This window comes from Zonotrichia leucophrys, chromosome 1 (genome assembly GCF_028769735.1).
Source record: "Zonotrichia leucophrys gambelii isolate GWCS_2022_RI chromosome 1, RI_Zleu_2.0, whole genome shotgun sequence".
Classification (NCBI taxonomy): domain Eukaryota; kingdom Metazoa; phylum Chordata; class Aves; order Passeriformes; family Passerellidae; genus Zonotrichia; species Zonotrichia leucophrys.
In genome coordinates, this window is record NC_088169.1 from 114,464,713 (window position 1) to 114,490,812 (window position 26,100).

General features: G+C 38.8%; 1 protein-coding gene across 4 annotated transcripts in view; it reads left to right on the forward strand.

Moving 5' to 3' along the window:
- EPHA6 (EPH receptor A6) overlaps positions 1–26,100 on the forward strand; it is a 603,925-nt gene that overhangs the window by 145,007 nt on the left and 432,818 nt on the right. For all 4 annotated transcript variants that reach the window (XR_010442290.1, XM_064728221.1, XM_064728244.1 and 1 more), the window contains one exon: positions 24,281–24,400. Coding sequence is in view for 3 of the 4 variants with exons in the window: in XM_064728221.1 (XP_064584291.1) it covers positions 24,354–24,400 (47 nt within the window). In the remaining variant the exon portion in view is untranslated. The remainder of the gene's footprint in view (positions 1–24,280; positions 24,401–26,100) is intronic.

The window sequence follows — 26,100 nt, forward strand, 5'->3', positions numbered from 1 at the left end:
AAAACAATGCCATAAATATTTTTTCATAGGTTTGCGGTGGAGCTATTGCTTGCACAGAATTAATTGTTATGTCTTTGTTTAGATTTTCCACTTCTTTTAATGATCTGTGTTAGTGTCTTATGTGGTTGACTACCCCAGAAAATTAGGAGTCCATTAGTGTATAGATTAAGTCATGTAGATTTGAAATGTTGGATGGGCAAGGGAAAATCACATCAGGGAACAGAATTAATTTTCAGAATGCAGGCTAAATGAAGTGTGGGAAGATAGGTTAAAAGCAAAGTTTCTCTTCCTTTTCCAGGTGATTTGAATTTTGTGTTGACTGTGGTGAAGAGTATGGTTGTTTTTAAACACTTTACTGACTGTGGCACTCAGGGTTACCTTAATTCATAAAGCCTCTGGGGTATTTTCAGAGAAAAAAACCATGCATTTTTCGAGTTAATATTTTTAATCTAAGCAAAAAGGGGTTGAATAATAGGAAGAAAATCTCTTTCTGTTTAGCAGTAGTGTTAGATGAATGTTCACGTCCAAGGACAAGTTGCATTTCTGATGAGCTAAGCAGGATGTATTCTGAAAAGCTTTGAGGTGAAATGATAGCAGAGGATCCTGTATGATTGATTCTCTTTTCCTTTTCATTTGTAGCCACACATCTTGTTTTTTAATTAACATATGTGCAAGGACTGGAGCAAAAACACAGCTGAGGCCAAAGCACTTCCCGTTTCTTAGAAAGTCCTTCCTTCTTTTTTTCCCATGGGCTTTGAAGATCAGCCTTTTGTAGATCAATAAACCTATTGTGGATCTAATACACCTTCCAAGACTCACTTTGATCGAAAGAAGAGTTACTTGGGCTCCAATCTAAGCCTTGTTCTTGTCTTGTGTTTGGTCTATGTCTTGTAATTCCCTGGGGAATGTCGCTAAAAACCAGAAAGCAGCTGCCTAAAGAGATGCCACTGCCACAGAGGGCTCGTCTTCCCCTGCAGCAGGGTGAGGATGGATTCAGGAATTATTGCAGGAGCTTTCTGAGCACGTCTCACCAGGAGAAATAGGAGAGACTGGGAGGTGAGCACTCATCGCTGTGGGTGGCTTTAATGCTCCGCGGGGTTGTGTGGCCATCAGGGAATGAGCAACTCTGCCTCCAGGTGTGTCTGCATGGCATACATGGATTTAGCTTAGGATCCAGCACAATTTGGCAAAATGGAGGTTTCTAGACTGGAGCTTTGGCTCGTGAAAGCCTCCAGTCTGTTGTCAATGAACTCTTGAGTCAGTCTAAGTTCATTAGCAGCTCTTTTTGATGTGGGAGGTTTCAAACTGGCTGCATTTTATGGCTGCAGTTACTCCAGTCTGATCAGACAACACCTAAATCCTCCTAAGGCCCCATCTAGAATTTGAAGTTCTGTGTGACTCTGCAGGGACCCTTGACCAGTCCTGGAATGGTTTCAGAGAGAGCTGAGTGTGTGTGAGATGGCCACAGCAGGAGGAGAGAGGAGCTTTGATGTGCTTCATCCTCAAATACAAACCAGGAAAGGAGTTTTGGCATTCCCAGACTTGTCTCTTTTTTCACACCTCTCCAGTTCTTTTCAGCCAGATGTCATCACTGCACTGAGAGGAGTGTGGGTGACTCTTCCAACTTAGTGCACTGCCAGAGAGTAAATGTGCTGAGAGATGTTGGTTTAATCTCCTTCAGACAAAGACAAACCTCAGTCTGGACAAATTCTCTTTGTTGTGAGGTATTATTTAAGTGATGGTTGTTTTTATTTTTTCAGGTTGCAATCAAAAAATAGCTTTATTATGGCTTTTGTCCTTGCATGTGCAGTTGTAGCTCTCCCGAAGCCCTGCCTGTGTTTAGGCTGTGGATGAAGGCAGGATTTCAGGAGTATCCCTGCACTTGCAGGAAAGGAGCACCTTTCTGAATTGAACACAGAAAATAACTGCTGCTAACAAGCTTCAGGCTGCTCTGTACATAAATTTTAGATCTCACATTACCAACATCGTAGGTAAGAAAAATTCTCTATTGGGATTTCCACCTTTACCCATGGGATTGGAAATAATATGATCCTTAGGTCTCTGAAGAGCTTTTTGAGACCTCACCATTCCATATATCTGAGAAGTGCTTTATTTTGGGCAGAGGTACAAAGAATGCTGACATTCAGATTTATCAGAGAGCTCAGTAAGATGGTTATTAATGGTAAATGAGCAGGTTTTGTGCTCTTGACATGGTTCTTAGGCCACACAGCAAATCTGTGGGCAGGAGTAGGGAAGCCAACATCCATTTCCAAATGGGGTTCCTGCATTTCTGCAGAAAAAGACCTTGAACCAGAAGTGGCACTGATAAAATAGCACCAAATTCTATCCTATGGGGATGAATTTTTTCATAACTCCAGGGGCTAAGAAACTTCATCTTAAATTAGAAATGCATCCATAAATCACAAAAAATACTGGCTTTTTAAATTGTCCCTTTCGTAAATAAAATATAAAATTATATGAAGATGAATCCCATAGTATCCTTTTTTGAAATGGCTGGTAAATAATTTGAATATTACTTTTCCAGTCTCTGGGTATTAGGTGCAATCTCTGTTGGGTATTTAGTGCTGGTTCTTTGGCTCACAAGGCTTGTGAGGAAGCAAAAGAAGGATCTGGCTGTTCTGGCTGGAACTCCAGTCCTCACTGAGGCTGAATTTCTGCAGGTTTTGAATGTATTGAGGTGGTTTGACCTTGGCTGGCTGTGGGAGGCCCCTCAGCCACATTCCCGCTCCTCATTCAGCTCAGACTGAGAAAATCAAATAGAAAAGCTCATGGGTGGAGATAAGTGCAGAGGGATCACTGACAAATTACTGTCACAGACAAAACAGACTTGAGGAAAACTGATTTGGTTCAAATTGTCAGTTAAAATAAATTTGCATGGTGAGGAAAAACAGCCCCCTACCAGTCAATGCGAAGAAAATCAGCTTTAACTCAGCCCCAGAGTGATGTGCAAGAGGGATATGGATTGGATACTGGAGCTATGAAAAAAGAAAACATGATGTCTGTCTACAAGCAGTGAAAGATTGTGCCATGGTGCAAGCTGAAGATGAATGCAAAGTAAAAACTCAAACCAATGGAAAAACTGCACAACAGCACATTATAGAAATAATGTGTGAGGCAGATGTGGGGAGGGTAATGCATTTAAATGTGGATAACACTTGCAGGTCATGCAATAACTGCCATGTGGGAATGGTATTGGTGTCTGGAGGATCCTTGCTGAAGAGGGAGAGAGGGATTTAAATGAAGTGGGGTGAGACAAAGGCACAAGAAAAGTGAGGTAGAAGAGGGTATAAAGCCAAATGATGCACTACATGTGCAGGGGACCATGGTAGGTGGCTGAGGGGTGAAAAAAGGAGGAGGTAGGTGTCTGGAAGTGGGCAGACAATCTTATGACAGTGCTTTCCTCCATAATTCTTAAAAATGGCCAAATTATTGCAAGCCTCTGGCTTCCTGAGCTTTCCTAAGGCAGCAAAAACTTTATTTCCATAGAATAAATTCCGCTCCGCCTTTTGTGACAGGTGCATAAAAAAGATAGCAGCCTACTTCTGTTACAAGTTTTTCAATTAGCGGAAGTGGTGGAGAACTGCTCAGGGATCTGCAATTGCCAGTTCAGCTAATGAACCGTGGAGGTGTTCAGGTTGGTTCCATGTGACTTGTGGAGGAGAGGGCGTCTTTTTAGCCGCTGCATTTTTTAATTAGAAAATTTCGCTAATGAGCACGTTAAAAGGGCATTTAAGTCAAGAATCAAGTTAAGAAATGCCAGCATCAGAGCGTGCCACTGGCATATTTAACAGGGTAGGTCACAGAGTCAGTCTCTGCTTTAGCTGGTGGTTAACTCATTAATAGATTTTTCCTTGAGAATGAGTTTTCAGATTGTTTTGGGGTTTTTTTAAACGTCTCGTGTGCTCCTTTAGAATGAAAACTATTCAAAGTTCAGCAAAAATATTGCCATTTTCTGGCTTTGTGTCTGCTCTAATCCTGAGGGCATTTCTTCCTGCCCTTCTGTTTTCTGCAGAACCCACAGAACTCCCTGGCTCCCCTCCACATTGCAGCCCCTTGCCAGGCACTGCCCAGGTAATCCTGTCTGCCTGAATTATAAAAATGAAGACAAAACTCTAATGAGAATGAAACAGATTAAAAGAACCAAGAAACTCAATGCTGCACTTTCAGGGTAGACAGTAAATAGTTGCATGGTCTGGATTGAAATTTCCCAGTTTAAATGGGGTGTGCTGTGACCCAGGGGATCAGCTTAGAGACTTGGGGAAGCTGAGTAAAGGCTTTTCAGGAGTCATGCTTCCAGGCCCCATGCTTTGGGGTGAGCTGTTTTGAGGGTTTTTTTTGTTTTGTTTTGTTGGTTTTTTTTTTCCTGAAACAGATCAGATGAACTCAAATGCAATCAAAATCCTCCCAGAGGTCAGAGGATTTTTTTATGTCAAGTATTAAGACTTGTACTTTATATCTTATTTCAGTGCCCTGACTCAAACTTCAGTGGAGCAAATTCTATCACAAAATCTGGATGCAGCTCTAGTAGTGGTGTATTCCCTGCTTTTTCAAGTTTATCACCCTGGGCTATGTTGGTTGGTTTGTTTTTATCAAGCCATGAATTCTAATGCCCCAAGCAGAAAGTAGGTAAGCGCTTTGAAAAGGATTTAACATGCAGGATGTATAAAATGATATCACTGAACCATGAAAAAAACAATGTTTTCCAAATTATACCCATATTAATACAGAGGGTTTTTTTGTTCTGTGATTTTAATCAGAGGAGTCTGTCATTTATGAGTTGTTGGTTTTTTTTCAGGGAGTGTTACGAAAGCAACAAATACCATCCATGCACCAGCAAACATCCTTAGCTATCTTTTAGTCATTGCAGTAAATCATTGTATTGACAGCATCTGTATTGCATGTGTCAGACAGCTTCAACGAGCAAAAAGAATGCAATCCACCTTTGCATTCTTCAGACCAATAATGCAGTGTTGTTCTGCAGAGCCATTGACAAAAAACCTTAATTTCTGATATGATATTAGAGGAGTGAGTTACATTTCTAAACCACAGCAGCCTGGTAAGCATTTGTCTCAAAGCAAATAATATCTCTGGCTTGATGAGAAGAAAGTGTGTATTTTAAAAAAGCAAAGCCAGCGAGGAAATGAGCAGTGAAATCTTGCCTTCAGTGTCTCAGTTGGAATTGCTGCCATTGGGAATGTCTGAAGGTGTGGATCTGCAAACAGCATTCTGGTCTCATTTTCCCTGCTGCATGCATGCAGCAATTATCTAATAGAGGATTTGGGAGATGTTTTGTGTCCTCCTTCCTTGAAAATCATCCTTACTTTCTTTCCCTTTACTTCAGGCCTAGAGGTGAGCAGGGATAAAGGCAGCAAGATCCTGTGATTCTTTTGCTTTACACAGCCCAGGGAATGTTACGCACAGGGCAGCTGTTGCATTTCTGGATTCTTATGGAAACCTGTTTATTCTGCTGCCTGTTCCTGCTTGGGTGCAGCCCCAGCTTCCTCTGGCTCCTGCTCTTCTGCTCCAGAGGCTCTGACTCTTCCTCTCCCAGCACTTGAGGAGTGCAATTATCTGCATAGCAATAATCCAAAATGCATGAGTACCTAGGTGACCTTGTTGGTGTATTTGCACCTGCTTTTCAGAGCAACTGGGAAAAGGGGGGGTGCACCCTCCCTTCTTACAGCTGCCTTCTGCCTAGGCCCAAAGGCTCTGAGGGACGATGTGAGATGACACTGAGACAGCTTTCAAAATCCTGTGGTGTTTGTGGATCAGGGGCTGCTCAGCAGGGTGTGGGCAGCACTCTGTGCTCCTCAGGAGCCCCCTTGGGTCGCTCCCACCCACAGAGCATCTGAGGTGACAGTGGCAATGGGCATGTGAGCACCTCTCCCTGTCCTTGCAATCCCCAGGAACAGTTTCAGTGCCTCACAGCTGTGTGCCACTCATTTTACACTTCCAACCTGGCACCTAGGAGTTTCAGCTCTTTTGTTGGGAGTTTCATCTTCCAGCCAAGCTGTTTGCCTGCAGAGCGGGTGCAAAAAGTGCTTTTGGCTCGTTTCCATGTGCAGACCTTTATAGAGGTGGCTGAGTGCTGCAGGGTCACCTTGCAGCTTTCTGGGGCTCCTTCAGCCCTACCCACTCTGGAATCCATTGATTTCCTTGTTGTGACCCCTGGGGGTCAGCTCTTTTGATGAAAAGGAATGTAGCAATCAGGACTGCATGTAGCATTTGATTCGCCATTCAAAACACTTCAAGCCCAATTTAGTACTTAATGTGTTGGACAATTTCTTCTTTTCATACAGTATTTTTTAAATGTGGCTTTTGTTTTATTGTTTATTGTTATTGAGAAGGCAGCAACTAGGTCACTTCCATTTCTATCTATACAGTTTCATTCTAAAAATTGCAAAGGTTTCAGCCTTGGAATGGTGCCATAGTGTGGGGGCTTGAGATGTAAGGTTTAATGGCATACACTTCATGTCATGCTTTGTAGGGTCACAGCCAAGGCTTGATTTCATCACAGCCTGACTGCAGGTAATTCCTTCCAGTCCCATTATTCTTTCTTTACAAGGATGTACCTGGAATTTTGTGAAAAAGCCATATTAAATAATTTGATCCATGTGAGATGTGTTTGAATTAGTTAGAGGAGAAGGCTCACAAGGGTCTATTTTTACAATTGATGAGTTTAACATAAGTTGAATAGTTATTCTTGCATACTGTTTAATGCAGGAATTGTGACCTGGTAGGAAGAAGGCAAGGCTGGTACTGCCCTGGGTTCTGTATCTCTTGGAAATATCTGATGCACAGACACAGATAATCACCCTTGCAACTAACTGGGCAATGCGTTTTGTCCTTTCCACCACAACTAATTGTATCCAGGTGGATAGCAATGCCAGTGGATTTACTGCTGCTGTCATTTGCCTGCTTGGAAGGAGCTGTGGAAAAGGCAGATTTGGCTCAGTGTGGCAGCAGCCGTGGACCAGCTGTCCTGTACATAGAACTCACTGAATTTGGCTTTGAAGGGAAAATCTTGGGCAAAGAAAGAGGTGAGGAAGTGCCAGTTATGGCACTGTGCATCCAAGGTGTGGAAGCTGTGGGAAGGGAGTGTTGCTGGGGAGCACAGAAGTCAGCCTGTCAATACATAACTGAGATGGTAGCTGGAGCTAGTTCCTAGTCCTCCTACAAAGAGATGACTTTAATTTTACACTCATGGGCTGCCTTCATGCTGTTTGCCCAAAAGCACAGCCCATCAAATGCCAACCAGACAGCAGCTGCGTGCATTGCCTGTTCCCTCTCTGTGCCCCGTGCCAGGCCTTGCAGGGGAAGGCAGGGCAGAAATGCTCCTCACCAGGCAAGGCCTGGACTGAAAACCAGTGAGAACAAGTGAGGGCCAAATGCACCAGCAGATGGCTGTTCCTGGGTCAGCTGGGCCTGTTCCCTGGCACCTGAGGCTCCCCATCCCCTGAGCAGGATAAGTCCGTGCCACACGCCCAGGCAGGTTCTCTCAGGGATGGCTCTTTGCATTATGGAAGGAATTCAGCAGAGTGAAGCTTCCTCTCCCCCAAAATGTTCTCACTCTTTCTCTTAGTCAAGATAACAAGGTGACCATGCAAGTTTGAGTGCTGTGTCTCCCTAAGTTTTACACAGGTTAAAAGTAGCAGGCTTGGTTTTCTTCCCGTATCAGGACAGATTGTTTTCGTGTAGAATATCTCTCTTGTCCAGCTTTTTTTGCCTAGGATATTTGCCTTCCAGCTACAGAATTAGAAGGTAAATTTAGCAGTTCAAAACCTGCAGTTTCACATATTTAGTGATTTAAGTATTTACATTTTCAGCAGAGGACAAATGATCAAATGAGTACAGGAAGGGCTCTTATAAGGTATGTTGTTTTCTGGTGTGAAATGCCACAGGTCAATCTTGTGCAAAGCACAGTGAAAATTAACTTGTGGCTAATCAACTAATAGGTTTGATTAACCTATTAAGTAATTAACATTTCACACTTAATTTTTCATAAAGTATTTCTTTTGCGACGTCCATATTAGGATGAAGCTGTTTCAATGATGCACTGAGGAGAACTCCTTTCTTAGAATAACTGATTAATAAGGGAATCATAAGCCATAAATCATACTGAAACTGTATTTATTTCTGCATATATCCTGCATATATACATAAATGTAGAAGAGTGTCTTACAAATATTCTGTATTTTCACAACAACAGAGTCTCTTGTATGATTGGCAGCTTCTGGAAAAGTTAAATAAAAGTGTTTCAAGTGTAGGAGCATTGTATTTTTTACCTTCATTGGGACCATCTCTTTGGATGTTCAAAAATAAGATGCAAATAGACCTATAGAAATATGTCAAATGAATGCAGTCTGGCATAAATCACTGTACTCTATTATTTTGAATTTAAAAATGAGACTTTTATTTATAATGAGTGGAACAAACTAGCGGGCCCTGTAATTTCTAAAGATCATCTTTGTTCCCAAAAGCTATTTTCCACTGAATAATCTGCATCATTTTTTTCTCTCTCTCTATGAACTTTTGAAATCCATGAAAAAACCAAATATATAAATAGGAAACACACAAACACAAAAATTTAACACTATACCCATATAGTTTCCTGTAAAACTGCAGTCCTAGGAGTGCAGCTCAGATCTGGTTTATGTTCTAAATTTTAGATAGCAATCTCATGGAATTGAAATGAAAATAAAACATATCAGTCATACCAAATTGAAAATATAATCATGTCTGTGAAGTGATGTTGGATCTCTAATCAGAAAGCAGTATGTAATAAGCTTAAGTACATTTCTGCTGAGGTTTTCCTCATCAGTGCCACTGATTTAATTTCTGTATTTGATTAAGAAGGACAATGATGGAGTGACTGGTATCATTTTGGGAAAAAAATTAAAGGATGAATATTCCTTGAGAGGAAGAAGACCTTACTTTAAAGCTTTCATCTATCCATGTCATTTAAAATATTACTCTATATTCTGTCCTATCACTCTGCCTCAATCTAAATGTACATAATTTCAGCTCCGTATGATTGCATTAAAGAAATGAGAAACCCGTGGAATTATTTTGATTTAAGACTTTTTGGGCCTGGGCTCTGTGCTTGTTAGTGCAGCTAAAGTTGTGCTTGTCTGCATGGGGATTTCCAACACTCAGCAGATAATTACAGGGCTTGGTTTTCATTGACTCAATGCAATTCAAGCCTCTTGCTTATTAATCTAAACTTGCAGATTCAGAGTTATGATTTTAGGAAGAAGTCTATGATAAGTATATATTTCATGCATTTCCATTTTCCATTCCATTACACAAATGCAGAAGTCCCTGGATAGCAGAGAAACCTGGATAAGATATTGATTCTAGAAGATCTAAGGTGATTACAAGTATTACATGCCAGTACTTTAAAGCTGGGTCATTTACAGATGGAATAATGCAGCCACAGCTGGCTGATAATTTTTGTTTTGGTTGTCATTGCAAACCTTGAACAAGATCCAGACTTTTGGCTCTCACAAAGGAAAGAATCTCAGTGCTTGAGGTGGAATCCAACCCAATCCAATGCCTCTGGAGCTGTTGCTGCCGACAGGCATAGAAAGAGCCCTCCTCAGAAGAGCTTTGTGAACTTTTCCTGCTATTCAGTGTCATTTGTAAGTGCTCAATTTCATCTCAATTACTGCACTCCCATCCATTTAGTGAACTTCTCTTCACAGGAAATAATTACTCTGTCTTCTCTCTTCTCCACATTGCTATTACCTTGTTGCCCGGAGATAGCCTGGTTTTTCTAATAACTTTCCATTCTAAGAAATATTGGGAAAAAAAATACTTACACATGGAAAAACAAACTTTGATTTTTGTGTGTATAATTTTCTTTTGTATAAAAAGTAATTACCTGGCCATTGCACCAAGTGGATTATAGACCTGCTCAAATATCCACAGGCTTTAGGATAAATATCTCCATTGGACTGGGTGGATAAAAAGAACAAAATCCTGATTATAAACCTGTTTTTCTGCTTTCATTAAGCATCTATGGCTTTATTTTTTTTTAAATGAGGAAAAAATGTCCATACTTGAGGGGTTTTTATTCCAGCTGTTCGAAGTTCTCTTCAATGTGAAGCTTTCTTGAGGTGGAAATACAAGCATTGCTGGAAATGAAATCACAGTTGTCAGCAGGCTGGAATCTCAGTTGACAGAATTCAGAATATGGCACGAGATTGAATTGTTGTCAGTTTAGGTTAATAGAGATCTCCCTCAAATGCTAAGACCCAAAAGTACCTTTTTTTCTCACCAGGGGAAAGCAGTGTTCATTTTATACTTTTTTTAAGAATATACATATTTTATTTAAGTCTGAGTTTTACCATGAATCAATCTGGCTGGGTCAATGCTGCATACTAGCCTTTAGTATTTGCCAGCATGCAAAATGTCACTATGCACAGTGAAATAACTGAAATCTTTCAAATGCACTGGTTTTCATGGTTATTAAATGGTGAGGTTTTAAAAGAAACTCTAATTTCAGAATTCACAGCTGTGTGAAAAAATAATTGCGAAATATGTATTGTGAACAGTAAGTTAAATAATTTTACAATATTAAAAGGAGAGAATAAGGACTACTGCAGGAGGTGTGCTAAACAAATATGTTAAAGCCTATAATGATGAAAAATTATACATATTACTATTATTACATATATAGTAATATTATTATTATTAAACATTTTTTATGTTTCAAAAATTGTTATGTGACTGGACTTAAGTGAACTCTCAAAACCTTAATCAAAAGAGCACATCTGTATTTTTTTCATTGAATTAATAGTTCATAGAATTGTGTAACTTTTTACAAGTATCTTTTTACACTTATATATACTTTTTAAATATTTTTCATAATCCATCATCTCAGTTTTTCTTGTCAGTACAATTCCAGAGCCCGCATGAGCTTTAGATGCAGATTGTTGCATTTCAGTCCTTGAGCCAGTGTTCTGTGCTTTTTTCTTCTAGCACTTTTTTTTCCCCACACTTTCACATTTGTGGCACCTGAATGTTTGCTGTCAGATTGGACACATCTGTGTGAGGCATGACATTTGTCTGTTTTCCTAAGGGTCTGCTGCACCTCACTTGATTTTTAACTTTGCAGTCTTAATCTTCTGTTTGTACTTAGGATCTCAACTTGAGGCTGTTACTACAGTGGTAATTTCTGGCTTCTTTCAAGCAGTTAAAAAAAAAACTTCAGAGCTTATTTAGGGCTTATTTAGTTAGAGCTTATTGAGCTTATGTATTTCCAGACTTTAGGATGGGGATTGTGGTTGTGTTCGCAGGGGTCTCAGGATGAGGAAAGAGATGAGAATCTTAACTCCATGTTTCAGAAGGCTGGTTTATTATTTTATGACATATATTATATTAAAAGAAAATGATATATTAGAACATACTAAAGAAAAAGAAAACATCAGAAGGCTAGCAAAGGAATGATAATAAAATCTTGTGACTGACCAGAGTCCAACACAGCTGGACCTGTGATTGGTCATCAAGCAGAAACACTCACATGGAGGAATCCAAGATGCACCTGTTGCATTCCACAGCAGCAGGTAATTATTTGTTTTTCTTTTCCTCTGAGGCTTCTCAGCTTCTCAAGAGAAAAAAATCTAGCAAAGGATTTTTCAGAAAATTTGTCTGTGACAGGGGACTATGCCTGAGCTGCTCTGCGTTACCTGAAAGCAGCTCCAGCACTCCCTCCTTGACCTCAGGCAGCTTCACATCCCTTTCTTGGAGCTGCTTTTCCTTCCCCAGCTGAAGGAAGCAAAGTCTTTGCTATCTGCAAGCTGTCAGCCTCAGCTTTTTGAGACAAAGATGGCAACAGTGAAAGTGAGGAGCTGAGACAGAGCTCACACACAAGACAGGCAAGGTTATCTGACAATTACCAAAAAACCATTCAGGAACATCTGTCAGCTGTGTGATAAAAGCAGCGTTTCTTAGAGCCCTCTGTCTGCTTTCAGATTAGCTCTAGATTGTGGAAATAACCTGCCTTTCTTTGATTAAGGCTGTGGGGTTATTTTTTCCTCATTACACCTGTGACTGAAATTATGGATGTGTTTAATGTAATATGTAATGATGGTGAAAGGGAAATGTTTTTATGTAAGGCTAGAAATAATGGAGTAGATTCAAGAATCATTTCAGTGGTGAAGCATGAATTGTGAAGATATAACTAGGAATTTTATGGGATTTTCTTGCCATTTCTTAGACAGTCTATCAATCTATTGAATTTGAAGCTGGTATTGACTTTTTGCAAATAATTTTTCCAGGAAAGTTTGTAGCATTAATTTCAAAATTTCCTGCATTTTTATTGTAATTGATATTAAGAACACATGAGAATATTTAAGTTGATTTCTGTTTCTGATCCAAATCCAATGTCCTCGTGAAGATTATGCTCCTAACAGGTTTTCCCAGAACACATTCTGCCATCTATTATTTATCAGGTTTCTTTAGCATGATAGATGTTCCTCCTTCCTTTCTGACAACCTTCATCACTGTTTCACTTCCTGACAGTGTGACATTCTCAAACAGCAATCTAATGCCTACAGAATTTTGTGTTGACACAAGCAAAAAGAGGGACAGATTCTACCTAAATGAAAGGACAGTGGGTAAATATATGTGTAGCTGTCAGGGGGGAAAATATTTTGTTTTGAGTAGGGAAGGTTTTTTTCCTTCCCCTTCTTCATTCCAAGCAAACATCTCCCACTTCCAGGCCCACCTGCACTTTATCTAGCAAAAAAAACCTGGTTTTGCATCTTAAATTGTCCTGCCTGGAGGCACTGACCAGAGCGTGGCTCCCTTTCCTACCTTGCACCTGGAGTTAAAATTGTGCTCGATATCCTTCTGTGCCTTTGACAAATTAAATTATTGCAAGCAGTAACTGAGCCATTTGCCTTTTATTTACTGCAATTTCCCCCTTACAATAGGATGCTTTCATGTGGATGAATGAATGTTAGTGAATGTTGAATGGATGTTATGAATGAAAGATGAATGAATGTAACTAAAATGACACAAAGGGAACTAAAATTATTTCATATGATCAAGGAACTAAAAGGTGCACTTTTAAAAAAGATTCTTTTTTTTTTTGCTAATCTGAATTTTCTTAGTTCTGTCCTGCAGACTACTTTTTTAGAGTTTTTTTCCTATTGGTGCTATATTGTGTGGGTATTGAGATAAAATGAGGTATTGTGGAAAGAATGCCTATTTTATTTAGCTCAGAATGTAGGATTAATAAGAAAACATTTCTGGCCCAAAAGCCTAATATGTATTAATAAACCAAAGGGTGAAAAGAAAAAAGCTGGAAGGTTCTTATTGTCTGGACTTTAATTAACTTTCTGAAGATCATAAAAAGCCTGTTGGCTGAAAATAATAGTCTTGCTTCCCACTTCAAACCAGTACACAGCCACAATGTTTTTAACCTTGGTCCCAACGTAGATTTTAATTTATAATTATATTGTTAATTATAAAAGGAAAAAAAAATTGTAAAAGCTGAGGTAAAATTTGTGTGGGATGATAGTAGCTGGGTTCAGAAAATTAAACTACTTAATTGAAGATGTTTTGAGAGATACTCATTGAGTAATTTAAGAAGGTTAGCTTTGTTTTCTTAACAGCTCTGGAGAATTAATGTAGGATTTTTTCCTTCTTCCCTTCTTACAAAGAAATGAATTTGCAGAAGGAGTCTTTGGAACCATCTGGCTTAATCAGCTTTAATGCCCTCCCATTAGGAAGCTTCACATGGCTCTTCTTGTTTTAAAGGAATTGTATAGGAAGGAAATAATATCTTTTTTTCTGGGGGGAGACTTTGTGGGTTTCTGTGTGATAGAATCCCTGTCCAACACAAGATGTCAGAAGCTCTGAGTTGTCCAAGTGAGGAGGGCTCTGAAGACCTGTTCAGTTTTAATTTTTGTGTAGAAAACAACAAAATGATGTTTTTATACTGACAGTACTTTAGTTGAAGTTGTTCTAAGTGCAGACCTGTAAGGCCTACATAGACACAGGCCCAGAATCAAGATGCTTTTGCAGTAAAAGAATTAAGGATAAATGAATTCTACCTACATTACTCCCAGAACAAGCCGAGTTATCAAATCTCAGGTGCTCCCCTTGGGAATGTTTCCTCCCAGCAAATGAAACCTGAGCCACAGAGAGGAGGAAGGCAGAATCCCTGTGGAAATATGTTCTGAGAAAAGAGCCAATATCAGCAAACGAGCTGGACACAGGGAGAGACCTTTTAGATTTAATAACCAGGTAACACTGGTAATTTAAATTGTGTTCTGGATGTTGTTGATGGCTGCACTAGCAGTTTGCCCATGTCCTTCATTTGACTCTGATCTGAGGAAATTTCTCCTTTTTTTTTTTTCCCCAGGGAGGGAAAGGGATTTACTGGGCTGAGTCTGTATTTCTGCTCTTACTCTTCATCTTCATCCAGAACAGCTCATTGCTGCTTTTCCCCCACTCAGGGCCTGGGGAACTCCTTCAGGTGGGAATTGTGGTCCCTGAATTGCAGTTCCTGCTCACACTTTGCTCACAGATCAGCTCTGCTTCTCCACAGCTTTAAAATACCCTCATGCTCTGTTCAGGACTTGGGCTCACTTCTTAAAGGCATCTATATTCATAGAAAGAAAAGTGTTACTACAAATACAAGGTTATGGCTGAGATGGAAATCCTCTCAGTAGTCAGAAATTATTATTGTACCTAAATTCACTCCCTTGTGTGTAGAAAATCTTTGATGACAAGATTTCTGTATTTTAACTCCTCGATATAATTTTTAATGTCAAGGTAAAATTATTTTTCACAGTACAGCATTTACATCTGCATTTTGTAATTATATTTCCCCTGGATGAGAAATCAGATAAAACAAAAATCAGTATATAAAAGTCATATTGCTTTAATTTCTTTCCAAATTGGGGTGCCGAGCTTTACTGTCAGGGAGGCAGAAAACTGCTTAAACTTTATCTGATCTTTGTCCCCTCAAGTTCATTGCAGCAGAATCAGAAATATTCATTGTGGTGTATTCATTCAAGGTGTTGAAGCTCTTGATCTTGAAATGTCTTTGATCTAAAATGATGTTTAGACTGCTGGAGCTCTAGTAAATTGTACTTTTTAAAAATCTTCTATGTTTTCTTTAGACTTAGAATACATTAATTCTAACAATTTTTTTCAATCTTAACTTCTGTGTTTAAGTTTACAAAAGATCAAAACGTAAAACACCTGTTAGCTCAGGGTAGAGTTTACTGATAAAAATGTATAAATGTTGAGTTCATGAAAATAATCTGCTACTGATATAACAAGAATGCAACTGTCTTTGTTGCTGCAATAATTTTTGCTCAATAACCTGTCCCTCTGATCTTTGCAATGAAACCTAAAAGTATTAATGATTTGCCATATACTTCATTACTCTTGATCCCTGTGCCTGTGTGACAAAAATATTCCACATCAGCCCTGGTTAATATGAAACAGAGCCTCAGCTGAATCTCTCCCAACTTTTGGAAAATACTTTTCTAAAAAAACTGCTTCAGCACAATTGCAATCCTTCTCAGGCACTAAAAAAAAGGAAAAAAATTATGTCAGCAGAGGCCATAATAGAATTTATTCTACTCTTAAACATTTCAGACATCCAGCAGAATAATTTAATCTCTTCACAAAAATAAAATATTATTAAATTTCCATTGAGTATATATAATAAAGTATGCTAAGTATACTTGTATAACTTAAATAAATTCAGTCAGAGCAAAACATGCTTTTTATATCTTGAAGAGAAATATGTATTTCCTTCTCACCTTCCAAATGGAAAAGAGTTTTTTAAAGATTCTTCCTTATTATTGGAAGGACTTCTTCCATGTTGAAAAGCAGAATTTGAAGTCAAGATATTTCAGATCTCAGAAATAATTCTTTTTTCTCTCTTTTTTTTCCCCTCAATTGTTGACTGTCATGTAGATTAAAATATAGCCATGTGTGATTTTTGCATTATAAAGATGAGGAATTGGAGGGAAACAGCTCTGAAAATACGGCATAAATCTGAGTCAGGAATTTCTGTAGATGCTCTCTGAAAACTGACAATAATCATATCTTCATTGCTTGGTTTTGTTTTTTTGGTTTTTTTTTTTTTTACTTAAACATCAGTATTTGGCTACTGTAAACATAATGAAGATACTACCTTGCTTCACACAGCACTGAAAAACTTGTTTCACTTTTGATTTAACTTAGTTCCTACCAGTGACCAAAAAGGGAAATGCTCTATCTGCCAATCAGCTGCTCCTGCTATATAAACAGAAACACATTTAATTAATTTCTTTTAAGTGGCATTTCTCATGTCACTTCTAGAACAAAAATTATAATTTAAAAATAAAAATAAAAAAAAGCAAAACACAAAACCCACAAAAAACTCTCTATATGACCAAATCTGGAGTTCAGAAAACTAAAGTCCTGCATCAATATTGTTTAGGTCATTATTACCTCAGCACTTGCAATGACATTTACTTAAATCAGTGTTATAATGTGATACTGCTCTATCAGAGAGTATTCTGTGGCTATTAAACAGAATTTTTTAACCATGCATTACTTTAGGTTTATGTCCACAGCTGGTCACAGGAAATATCTCCTGACTGCTGCTTTTCTCTGACCTCTGTGTGTGTGCGACAGAGAGAAAGAGAGGGCAAAAATCATATTTATGAAGTTCTACAACACACTCTAAAAAGCAACCAGCTCTGACTTTGGCAAACCAAGGGAGGAAATCCATTTATCCACCTGTTTTTTGTGACGTGTGGATTGTTCTTTTATATGCTGTAATGCCTGACATTCATTTTAACTGCTCCATCCACACTGATGGTGCATTTGGCTTTCTGCAGTGTGAACAAGGGGTTTTTTTTTTTGGCTTCTGAGGATAAAAAACACCTGTGTTCTTCAAATATTTCATCCCTTGTAAGCTTTATATATAATTTAGCAAGCCCAAGACAGTTTCTAAATGAATGCTGCATACTATGACCAATTATGATCTTTCAACAAATAAATTCTGTCTGCTTTTATAATTTTTTCTTCAATTTTTTTTCTGTTTTCCTTTGAAAAATGTGCTTTCCTTCCAGCAACAGCATGCAGAAAAAAGCCTTGACTTCTCTATATAGGAATATTTCATTTGTGATCCATGCATGGCCTTTGTCTTGCCTGGAAAATACAGCTTTTAAGTAGAGTTTGGGAGAAATGAGTAATTTGCTTTGTTTTATTAATCCCAAATTTCATTTTTTACTTTCTAGAGGAATATGGGCCCTAAATATCAGCTTGTGTGTTACCCTGTTTTGAAGGGCTTAGTTGTGAGTAGAGAGTATGTATTTTATTGCTTTATTGGATCAAGTCTGTTTGGGAATTAAAAATGTGCTTCCAGTGTGTTTGTAGAAATTGAGTAGATGCTTATTTGAGTGTATCCATAGACCAAAACCTGCAGTGGCACAGAAAGAGGCAAGAAATGGGCCAGAAATAGACAAGAAATGGGTCAGACACTGCTTTACCCCGGCACTCACTGTTTGGCTGCCTCTATTTACCATCAGTGGCGGAGCTGGAAGGGCCATTGCTGGTCTGCACACTCAGTTCCCTTTTTAATTCTATTTTTTGCAATCAAATGTGCACATCAGCTCCACATGGTGACAGCTGGCATTTCCTAGGTGTGGATGATCTTCTGAGCTATTTAGCAATTGCAAATTATCCGAATTTTGCTGCAGTCTTCCTTTCCTTGTACTGCTTCTACACGACCCTTTGAGCTGTAATGAGAATTACATTTATGTGCAGGAGAGAGGGACAGCAATGCAGGCAGTCAAAGCACAATAGTCCTGTGGAGCTGTGAGGATTCATCCCTGAGAATCCCAGTGGAAGCATCAGAGGGATCCCTGGGTGCCTCTGCAGGAAGGATTGCTGTAAATGCTGTAAATGCTCTCTGAGTGTGTCCGTAAATCACGTGTGGAATTCCCTCCTGATTCCCTTCCCCATCACCCCCCTTCACTGCCAGGCAGCAGCAAATCCTTCATTGTGGGAAATTCAGTATTTCATCCTGCTCCAACAGTTGGCCTGTTTGTCTTCTCCACGAGCATAATTGCCCAGTGCCTGTGAAAGCTGCTACAGCATTGCTTATGTGTGTTTCTTGATTTATTCATCTTTCCAACAACAAAAGAAAATCCCACTTAAAAGCACTGTTAATGTCAAGACATAAAAATCAAGCACAAATAACTCTCCCTTCTGTGTGTGTTTGTTCATGATGGTCTAAGATAACCTGTACAAATACTGCTGTTCTCTCAGGTAGTTTTGAATTTAATCTTTTTTTCTTTATTTTGGATGTGACGAGGGCTAATGGCGTCCCTTGTCCCATCTTTTACAGTTCTGCCTATGTCATTTGGGTTTTCTTCCTCAAATTATGTTGGTAGTACGATCAGGAAGTTGGAAATATTGAGAGAACGCTGTGTTTTGGATTTAGTGGCAATTTCAGTGGAAAGGGAAGGTGTGATCAGGTACATAATCAAAAGGTGCTTGTGCACATTTCTTTCTTGATTTCTGGGGACAAAGTGTGCATTTTAGATATTTGATTTCTGGGGACAAAGTGTGCATTTTAGATATTTGATTTCTGGGGACAAAGTGTGCATTTTAGATATTTGATTTCTGGGGACAAAGTGTGCATTTTAGATATTTGATTTCTGGGGACAAAGTGTGCATTTTAGATATTTGCTGTATGAATGTGTCAAGTTGGATGGGGCTTTGAGCAACCTGGTTTAGTGGAAGAGCTCAAAAAAGTACACATTTTAAAGGGCACAGGGTTAATTTCTGCAGAAGAATGAGCCCTGGAGAAGGCTGTGAGTTTGGGCAGGAAAAGGATAATTCTGGTGTTCCTTATATAAAGGCCAGGTCTGGCTTCTCGGATGATCACAGTTGATATTCTAGAAGGAAACTCATGTTTTTTCCCTTAGATGTTTTCTGAAACAATGCTAACAGAACTACAGCAGGGTTGCCTGCAGGAAGGTGCAGCTCTTTAGGAGCAGATCTCCTTAACTCTCCAATAGGCCTACTGATGGAACTGCAGGAGTGAGGAGTTACATGGGAATGTTCATGACAGCAGGTCAAGATCAATGATAGCTGAAAATAATTCCAAAGGCAATGGCACTTAGGTCCCACACCTGTGAAAGTCCCTGACACAAAAGGATGTGCTTGGCCATGATAGTACTTGGTTCCTAAAGGTTTTGTTTGGCTTTCTTTAGACCACACAAAATGCGTAACTTCTTATTTTAAAAGTCAAGTATTCTGTGAACAGCAAATGTAGCAAGACTATTTTTAAAACTGTGATTCCTGTGTGCATCCATCTTTTTCTTCTCCCTTTTTCTTCTCCCTTTTTCTTCTCCCTTTTTCTTCTCCCTTTTTCTTCTCCTTTTCTTCTCCTTTTTCTTCTCCTTTTCTTCTCCCTTTTTCTTCTCCTTTTTCTTTTTCTTCTCCTTTTTCTTCTCCTTTTCTTCTCCTTTTCTTCTCCCTTTTTCTTCTCTCTTTTTTTTCTTCTCTCTTTTTTTTCTTCTCTCTTTTTTTTCTTCTCTCTTTTTTTTCTTCTCTCTTTTTTTTTTTTTTCTCTTTTTTCTCTCTCTCTCCTCAAAGTTTCCCTTGGTTGTTTCCCAGGATCCATGCAACACAGGTTTGCATTTCTATCTCCCAGAATCTGCTATACTTCCAGGGTGTCCCATGTTGTGTTGGGGAAGTTCCCTGCAAGTTTCAACAATCAAATCTCCTACCCTCTGTACCTCTGCTTTCTGTTGAAGTGAAAATATGTGAAAGGGTTCAGCAACTTCTCTTTACAACTTCTTCCAGTGCCTCACTAACCTCTGAGTAAAGGTTTTCTTCCTAACATTTAATCTAAATCCCTTCCCTTTTAGTTTCAAACTATTCCCCCTTGTCCTATCACACTCTGCCCATGTAAGAGCAAAACCTAAAATTCATTGTGTCATTTGGAAAGTGAATTTGGAGAAATTAAGGGCTGGTAATACATCATGCATTCATTTCTGCAGCAAATATATATCCTATAAGAGGATGCCAGAGAGGAAAGTGGAGTAACAAAAGTGAAAAATTGCCACTTGATGCAATGATTTGTCACCTGTTGACAGTTGTGCCTGTTGGCAGAAAAGTTCATTAGGAATGATGAGTTGAGGGCTCAAAGCAGGACAGAGCCCTTAAAGATTTGTCCTTGAAGGCTGGTGATGTACAGCAGGGTTTCATTCTTTCTGTAGTGGAGGTTAGTGCAGTTTAATATGTCTGTTAGTCTATTTTAAGATATCTCCCATCAAAAGAAAGATAAAGGAAAGGATGCTCATATTACAGCATATTGTCACAATCCTGGAAAAGGGTAATGCCCTAAATATCTGCACAAATAATAGGAGAGAGGTTCTGACAATAAATTACAATCTGAGTACTGATATTGTAAGCCTAATTTTAATCAGGATGACTTGAGAATAAGCAGTTTGTTTCGATGCAATATTGACCATTCTAAAAGACCATGAGAAAAATGCAGAGCAGACCAGGGTTCATCAAACCATTCAACCTGCAGATGCCTTTCTAACATGCACTCAAGAATTGGCCTTTTCTGTTGTCACATCCAGTGGTTTCTGTTGCATCCAAATCTTTGTTGCCATTGTCTATTTTCAATAGAAATTTTACAGGTGTAATGTAGAAAATAGCAGGAGGTCAAATGTGTTTTTTTCATGCTCCCTGTGGTGATGACAGGAGCTGTGAGCATCTCCCTCCTTCCTGCTCCTATTCAAACAGATGAAGTGTTTTGTACACAGAACCAGCCATATTTTTTTCCTACACCATTAAGTGTAAAAAAGTACTTGGCTTAAGGACTGCCAAGTAAACAACGATTTGACCTTTCATAGGCTTTTTCTCAGCAGAGGTAAAATTTTGAAGGATATGGCAGCCCTTTGATAGTCTTACTTAAGAGGCAGTTTAAGGAAAAAAGAGAAGTCAGTGTGGGAATAACTCAGAGTGGGAATTCCTGCTGCTTTATTTCAACTTTTTGTTTAGTTACTGTGTCACTCCCCCTGTTCTCTTGCACTGTCCTTGCCCAAGTCTGATATTCTGGTTCTGAGGGGCAGAACTCGAATCCAACCCTGTTGTGCTTCCTGTTCTGGGTGCTTCTCTGCTGAAAAAGATCACCCAATAAAAGTGCAATATTTTCTTTCCTATGGGCATTAGACTCAGTTGTTTATGCCTAGTTATGAAACTCAATGAAATTCTGTGATAATACCATATTCCTCCTCCTCTTGCTGAGTGTTGACAGGTTTCTCGCATATTCCCCCTGAATGCTGGAGCTGCACATAGATGGAGCAGATGGAGTTGCTCTGCTTTTAATCAGAAATACATCTACTTGAGAATCACAAATCACATGCAGTTTTTGTTTCTTAATTTTTTTTTTTTTGAGGAAGAAGAGGAATTTTCTGTTATTTATTTGGTTCTTTCTAAGTGAATGAAAGAAACAATCAGAGAAAAGCTGTTCAGAGGAGTACTTTGATAAGATTTTTTTGGTAGGAAGAAGTTCAAATGTGAAGGAGAAGATCCTAAAAAATGGTTTTAATGTTGACCTTCAGATATAGGGGATACAGAGGGGGAGAAGGGGTTTACCTCTCCTGTCTGGCAGCCTTTAGTCAGGCCATGTGATTATAATCAGAACATTTCAGCTTGGCTTTTTATCTAATCTCAAGGTAACTGCTTCACTAATTGATCTTCAGTAAGAAATATAATTGTGTCTGATAATGCTTTTTTTTTTTTTGTCTTCCTGCTTGGATAAATAGAGATATTCTTGAATATAAACCTTGAGTTTTATTCTCTAAATATTCACTAACACAGAGAAGAACAGTTATTCAAAGTGTTTGCTCTTTTGACCTTGTGACATCTTAGCACAGCACTGTGACTGTATAAAGTCAAAAGTCAATGACAACAACATCCTCTTTTGCTTGAAAAGCTTTCAATAATTGACATATTCCTCTACCTCTGCTTCACTATGATATGTAAATACCTTATTTGTCTAATATTCATCATTGCTCTTTTACTTAGGTTCATGTAATTTTCATGTCATTGCCTGTACAGTTATTTTTGATGGAACAATCTGATAGTCACATTCTTAAAAGTAGAAGTACTTGTAGCTACTTCCCTATACTGATATGAAATTGTGTTTTATACAGCACCTTATATATGGTACCACACATCCTAAATAGCTTGGGGTGGTACAGAAAAGACAACAGAATATAAGAACATATAATGTAAATAACATGATATCTTTTAAGATGGAAAAGACCTCTAAGATCATTGAGGCCGATTGTAAACGCAAGTTGACTAAATTAAAACTGTAAGTGGTATATTTTTAAAAACTAGTACATATTTTGGGGGGGTACTTTTCAGTGGTAATCTCAAGAAGCCAGGCTCTGGTTTGACTGAAAGTTCTGAGAAGAGAATCTGAAGCATGAGGGGACACAAGGCTGGAGCCCCTCACTTGTCACTGCCTGTTGTGAGCAGCCTCCTTGCTGATGGGTGCTAAGATAAAAAGCATTTGTTTCCCTAAGGAAGCCAGCAGAATCTAATATCCCAGATCCCTGGCATTTGTAGCACAGCAAGGATCAGTTAAGCCATTGCACTTCCAGAGCTCTCCACTTTCCCCTCAATGTGTAATTAAAGGAGACTTCCAGCCCCAAAATTACAGTTCCCAGCTCTCAGACAAGTGATGCAGAACAGGGAGAATTGCTCAAAGTGGTTTCATTTCTCAGTTCCAGAATTAATCAGTCTTTGTGGAGGAACAAGCCCAAATCCCATTCCCAAATGGTTCCCCCAGCCCGTCCAGCTCCATTTGTCACAGCCAGACTGCTCACAACCAGGGATTTCAGCTTTCCTCTCACCATGACACCTGGATTTTAAAGTGTGCTCTCCCACAGGAATTTATTCCCTCCTCTTTCATATCTTTAAAAATCTTAAGCCTCCTAGATCTAGAATGACCGTTTAGCTGTTATAATTTTAAATCATTATTTTAAGAAAAAGTCGATGAGCTCTGAAATGGGGGAAAACACTTTCATGAAAAGCTCTTATCTCTTCTGAGGTAAAAGGAACTGGAATGTCCTCATAATTACTCTTGTTGATAGCTTTTTAATAGCTGTGGAGACACACACAAACATTTAATTATTAGGAAAGGAGTGAATATGATGAAGGATATCATAATAATAATAATGAAGTTTATAAATACGTAGTATTCATTAATTGATAATTAATTTAAGAGATAAATACTCGATTTTGCTTTAAGCAAGCAGATGATGGAGGTGTTTACTGAGGAAATTCTGCCATGAGTTTGTGGGAATAATTTTCCTCTTGTCCTTGGGTCTAAACCTGTGTTGATTTAGTAGAATTTCCTTGCTGGCCTTTTCTTATCAAGCATGCATTTTTTCCTTCTCATGTTGTTACAAAAATTAAATTGGCATATGCAGTGGGAGAGAGCCTCAAAATTGACCTGTGTAACACAAGAAAAAGTCAAGGAAAAATGTCCTTTATCACCCTAGAAAGTACAGTTTAAATGAATGCAGAGCTGTTTTCTCATATTGTATCCACTTGTTCTTTCTTACCTTGATAGATCTATTTCATTCAGCTGAAAAGTCAGATCTCTCCCTAATTCTGAACCTTTTTAGAGAATAAGAAAGCTATTTTTTTATCAAGCACTATTTATGCTATGATCTCTAACTTAGTAATTTAATTTAAAGGAAACTGTCAAGTTTAACTAGGTCTCAACTATAAACCTGTAAAAACACACTTTTGTGAGCTCTTTGTGACTCACCCACCAGGTTTGGTTTATGTGCTTTTAGAATAACTATTTTATTTGTCAGGTGGAAAAAATTCTTACTTGAAATGCCATGTTTAAAGTGAGTGCTTTTCTTCCGATTTCTTTGAGAATAATTTTTCTTTTCAAAGAATGAATATTTCACAATGGTATTTGTAACTCTTATGAGATATTGTTAATGGCAGAGATGAGAAAATAAACTCCTGAATGAGGTAGCTGTGAAGAAAAAGTGCAAGGCTTCAGGGAGGCTTTACCCACCACACTCTGTTCTTCCCGAGCTTCCTTAAGCAAAAAAAGAAATGTGACATTACTGGCGAGGGAGAGAGCACAAAAATCTCACAGTGCTGATTGTTATTTTTAAAATACAAGCTTAAAGATGACCGCCCTATTTTAATATTTTCTACATTATTTTTCATGTACCAGGTAGTCAAGTCTTAGAGAAGAAAGCTGAATGAAGCTTTAGGACTGCTCCAGCCTGGGATGCATTTGCTGCAAGATGGGAAAAAACTGTCACAAGGGGAAAAAATGTGTCAGGCTGCTCTGGTAAGTCCCAAGTTCATTCCATTTGTTCAAGAAAACAGTAAAGGTCATGTAAGGAAGGGCTTGAAACAAAGAAACCCAAAAGTCCCCAGAAAGTCAGAAAAAGTAAAAGTAAGCTTAGTGCATTTGTAGATTTACATAAAAATGGAAGTTTGGGGGGATTTTCGGGGTTGGGATGCTTTGCCAGCTGCAGTTGGGCTGTGGCTCAATAAAAAGGGAGTTTGGCTTTGCTGTTGCTGGTGCCAAGGGACAGGAGCTGCAGCCACACAGCTCGGGAGTGCTGAGCTGCTGTCAGCACCCTCTGCCTGCTCTGCTTCATCCCAAAAATGCATCTTGGCTTCCCCTGTGAGCCGTGGGCTGGCTGATTGCCTGCCCTGTGCAGAGAATATTTTGGTGGAAAGTCTGTCACAATTCCTGCCATCACTGACCTGGGTCAAAATTTTTGCTGTTGGTGTTTGTTGTGTGCAAATCCAGGCCTGGTGATGGGAGAATCACAGCTTTCAAGCACTCAGAGTTACAGCCTGACGTGTGTCTGTGTGATGTCCTGTAGACATGTAAATCAGAGTCATTAATTACTGTGGAACACTTCAAAAGCCTGCCAGTTGTTAGGTTTTCCAAAGCAGAAATGTGCACACAAGGAAAATTCTCTGAGACAGCATTTTGTGGTGTGAAAAATAATAAAATCTCACTCAGCAAGCTACAAGCTGTGAGCTGTTTCAAGTATCAATTCAACATGTCAATTATATTAATATGTACACTGACTAACAGTTCTGCCAGAGAATGCAGTGGAGCACTCAATCTTTTTTTTGTGGAGGATATAAAAGAAAGGTTAATATGTGCTTTGCCATATCAAATTACGTAGTGGGAATAGTAGTTTGGCTGTATAGAGTTATTTTTGGGAAATTGTATCAGATAACAAGGCTCTAAACATAACCTTGGTGGAGAAATTATGACATTTATTATTCAGGGAATAAATTACCCATTTTGGAAGAATATATGATGAGACTGAATTCTCAATTTTTTAATGTTTTCTGTAGCTTTGTTCCTCCAACAAATAAAAATTGCCAAGTTAATATGTCTCTGCTTGCTGCTGGGATCAGTAGCCTTCAGAAATAGATGCAGCTTTATAATCCATGTGTTACTTCCATGGGAAAGATGGATGATATATATTGCTTGAGGTGGGATTGAAGGTGACATTTTGGATTTTGTTCTTGCAAAGAATTTGCCAGACTGGGAGAAAAGGAAGGTTTCAAGAGGCAGTTTGCAGTGAAACCCACCCATTCCATGTCCTGGAATGCAGGCCAGGTTGGGTGATCACTGTCAGGGCTGAATGTTGTACTCAGGGTTTTGTCAGCATTTCAAATAGAAAACTGATTGCTGCTGTAACAGAGCCTACTATTGCTTTAGCAATTCTTTCCCCCTAAAGATATTTTGATATTCTCTGTGAGCATTTCTTTTGAGTATGAGAATATTCTCTCATATTTTCTGGCCGAGTATCTTTGTATTGCAATTGCCACACTAAGTGCACTGAAATCCCACCACAATTGTCTTCTCACCATGCATTGAGCAGATGGCCTTGAGCTTTATGGAGATGATTAATTAAACTGCATGCAACAGGAGTAATTTTTTTTTCTGTGCATAAATTCCTCTCAACATGATTTAAAATTCTTTTGGTGACCAATCTGCTCTGAGGGGAGGGGAGA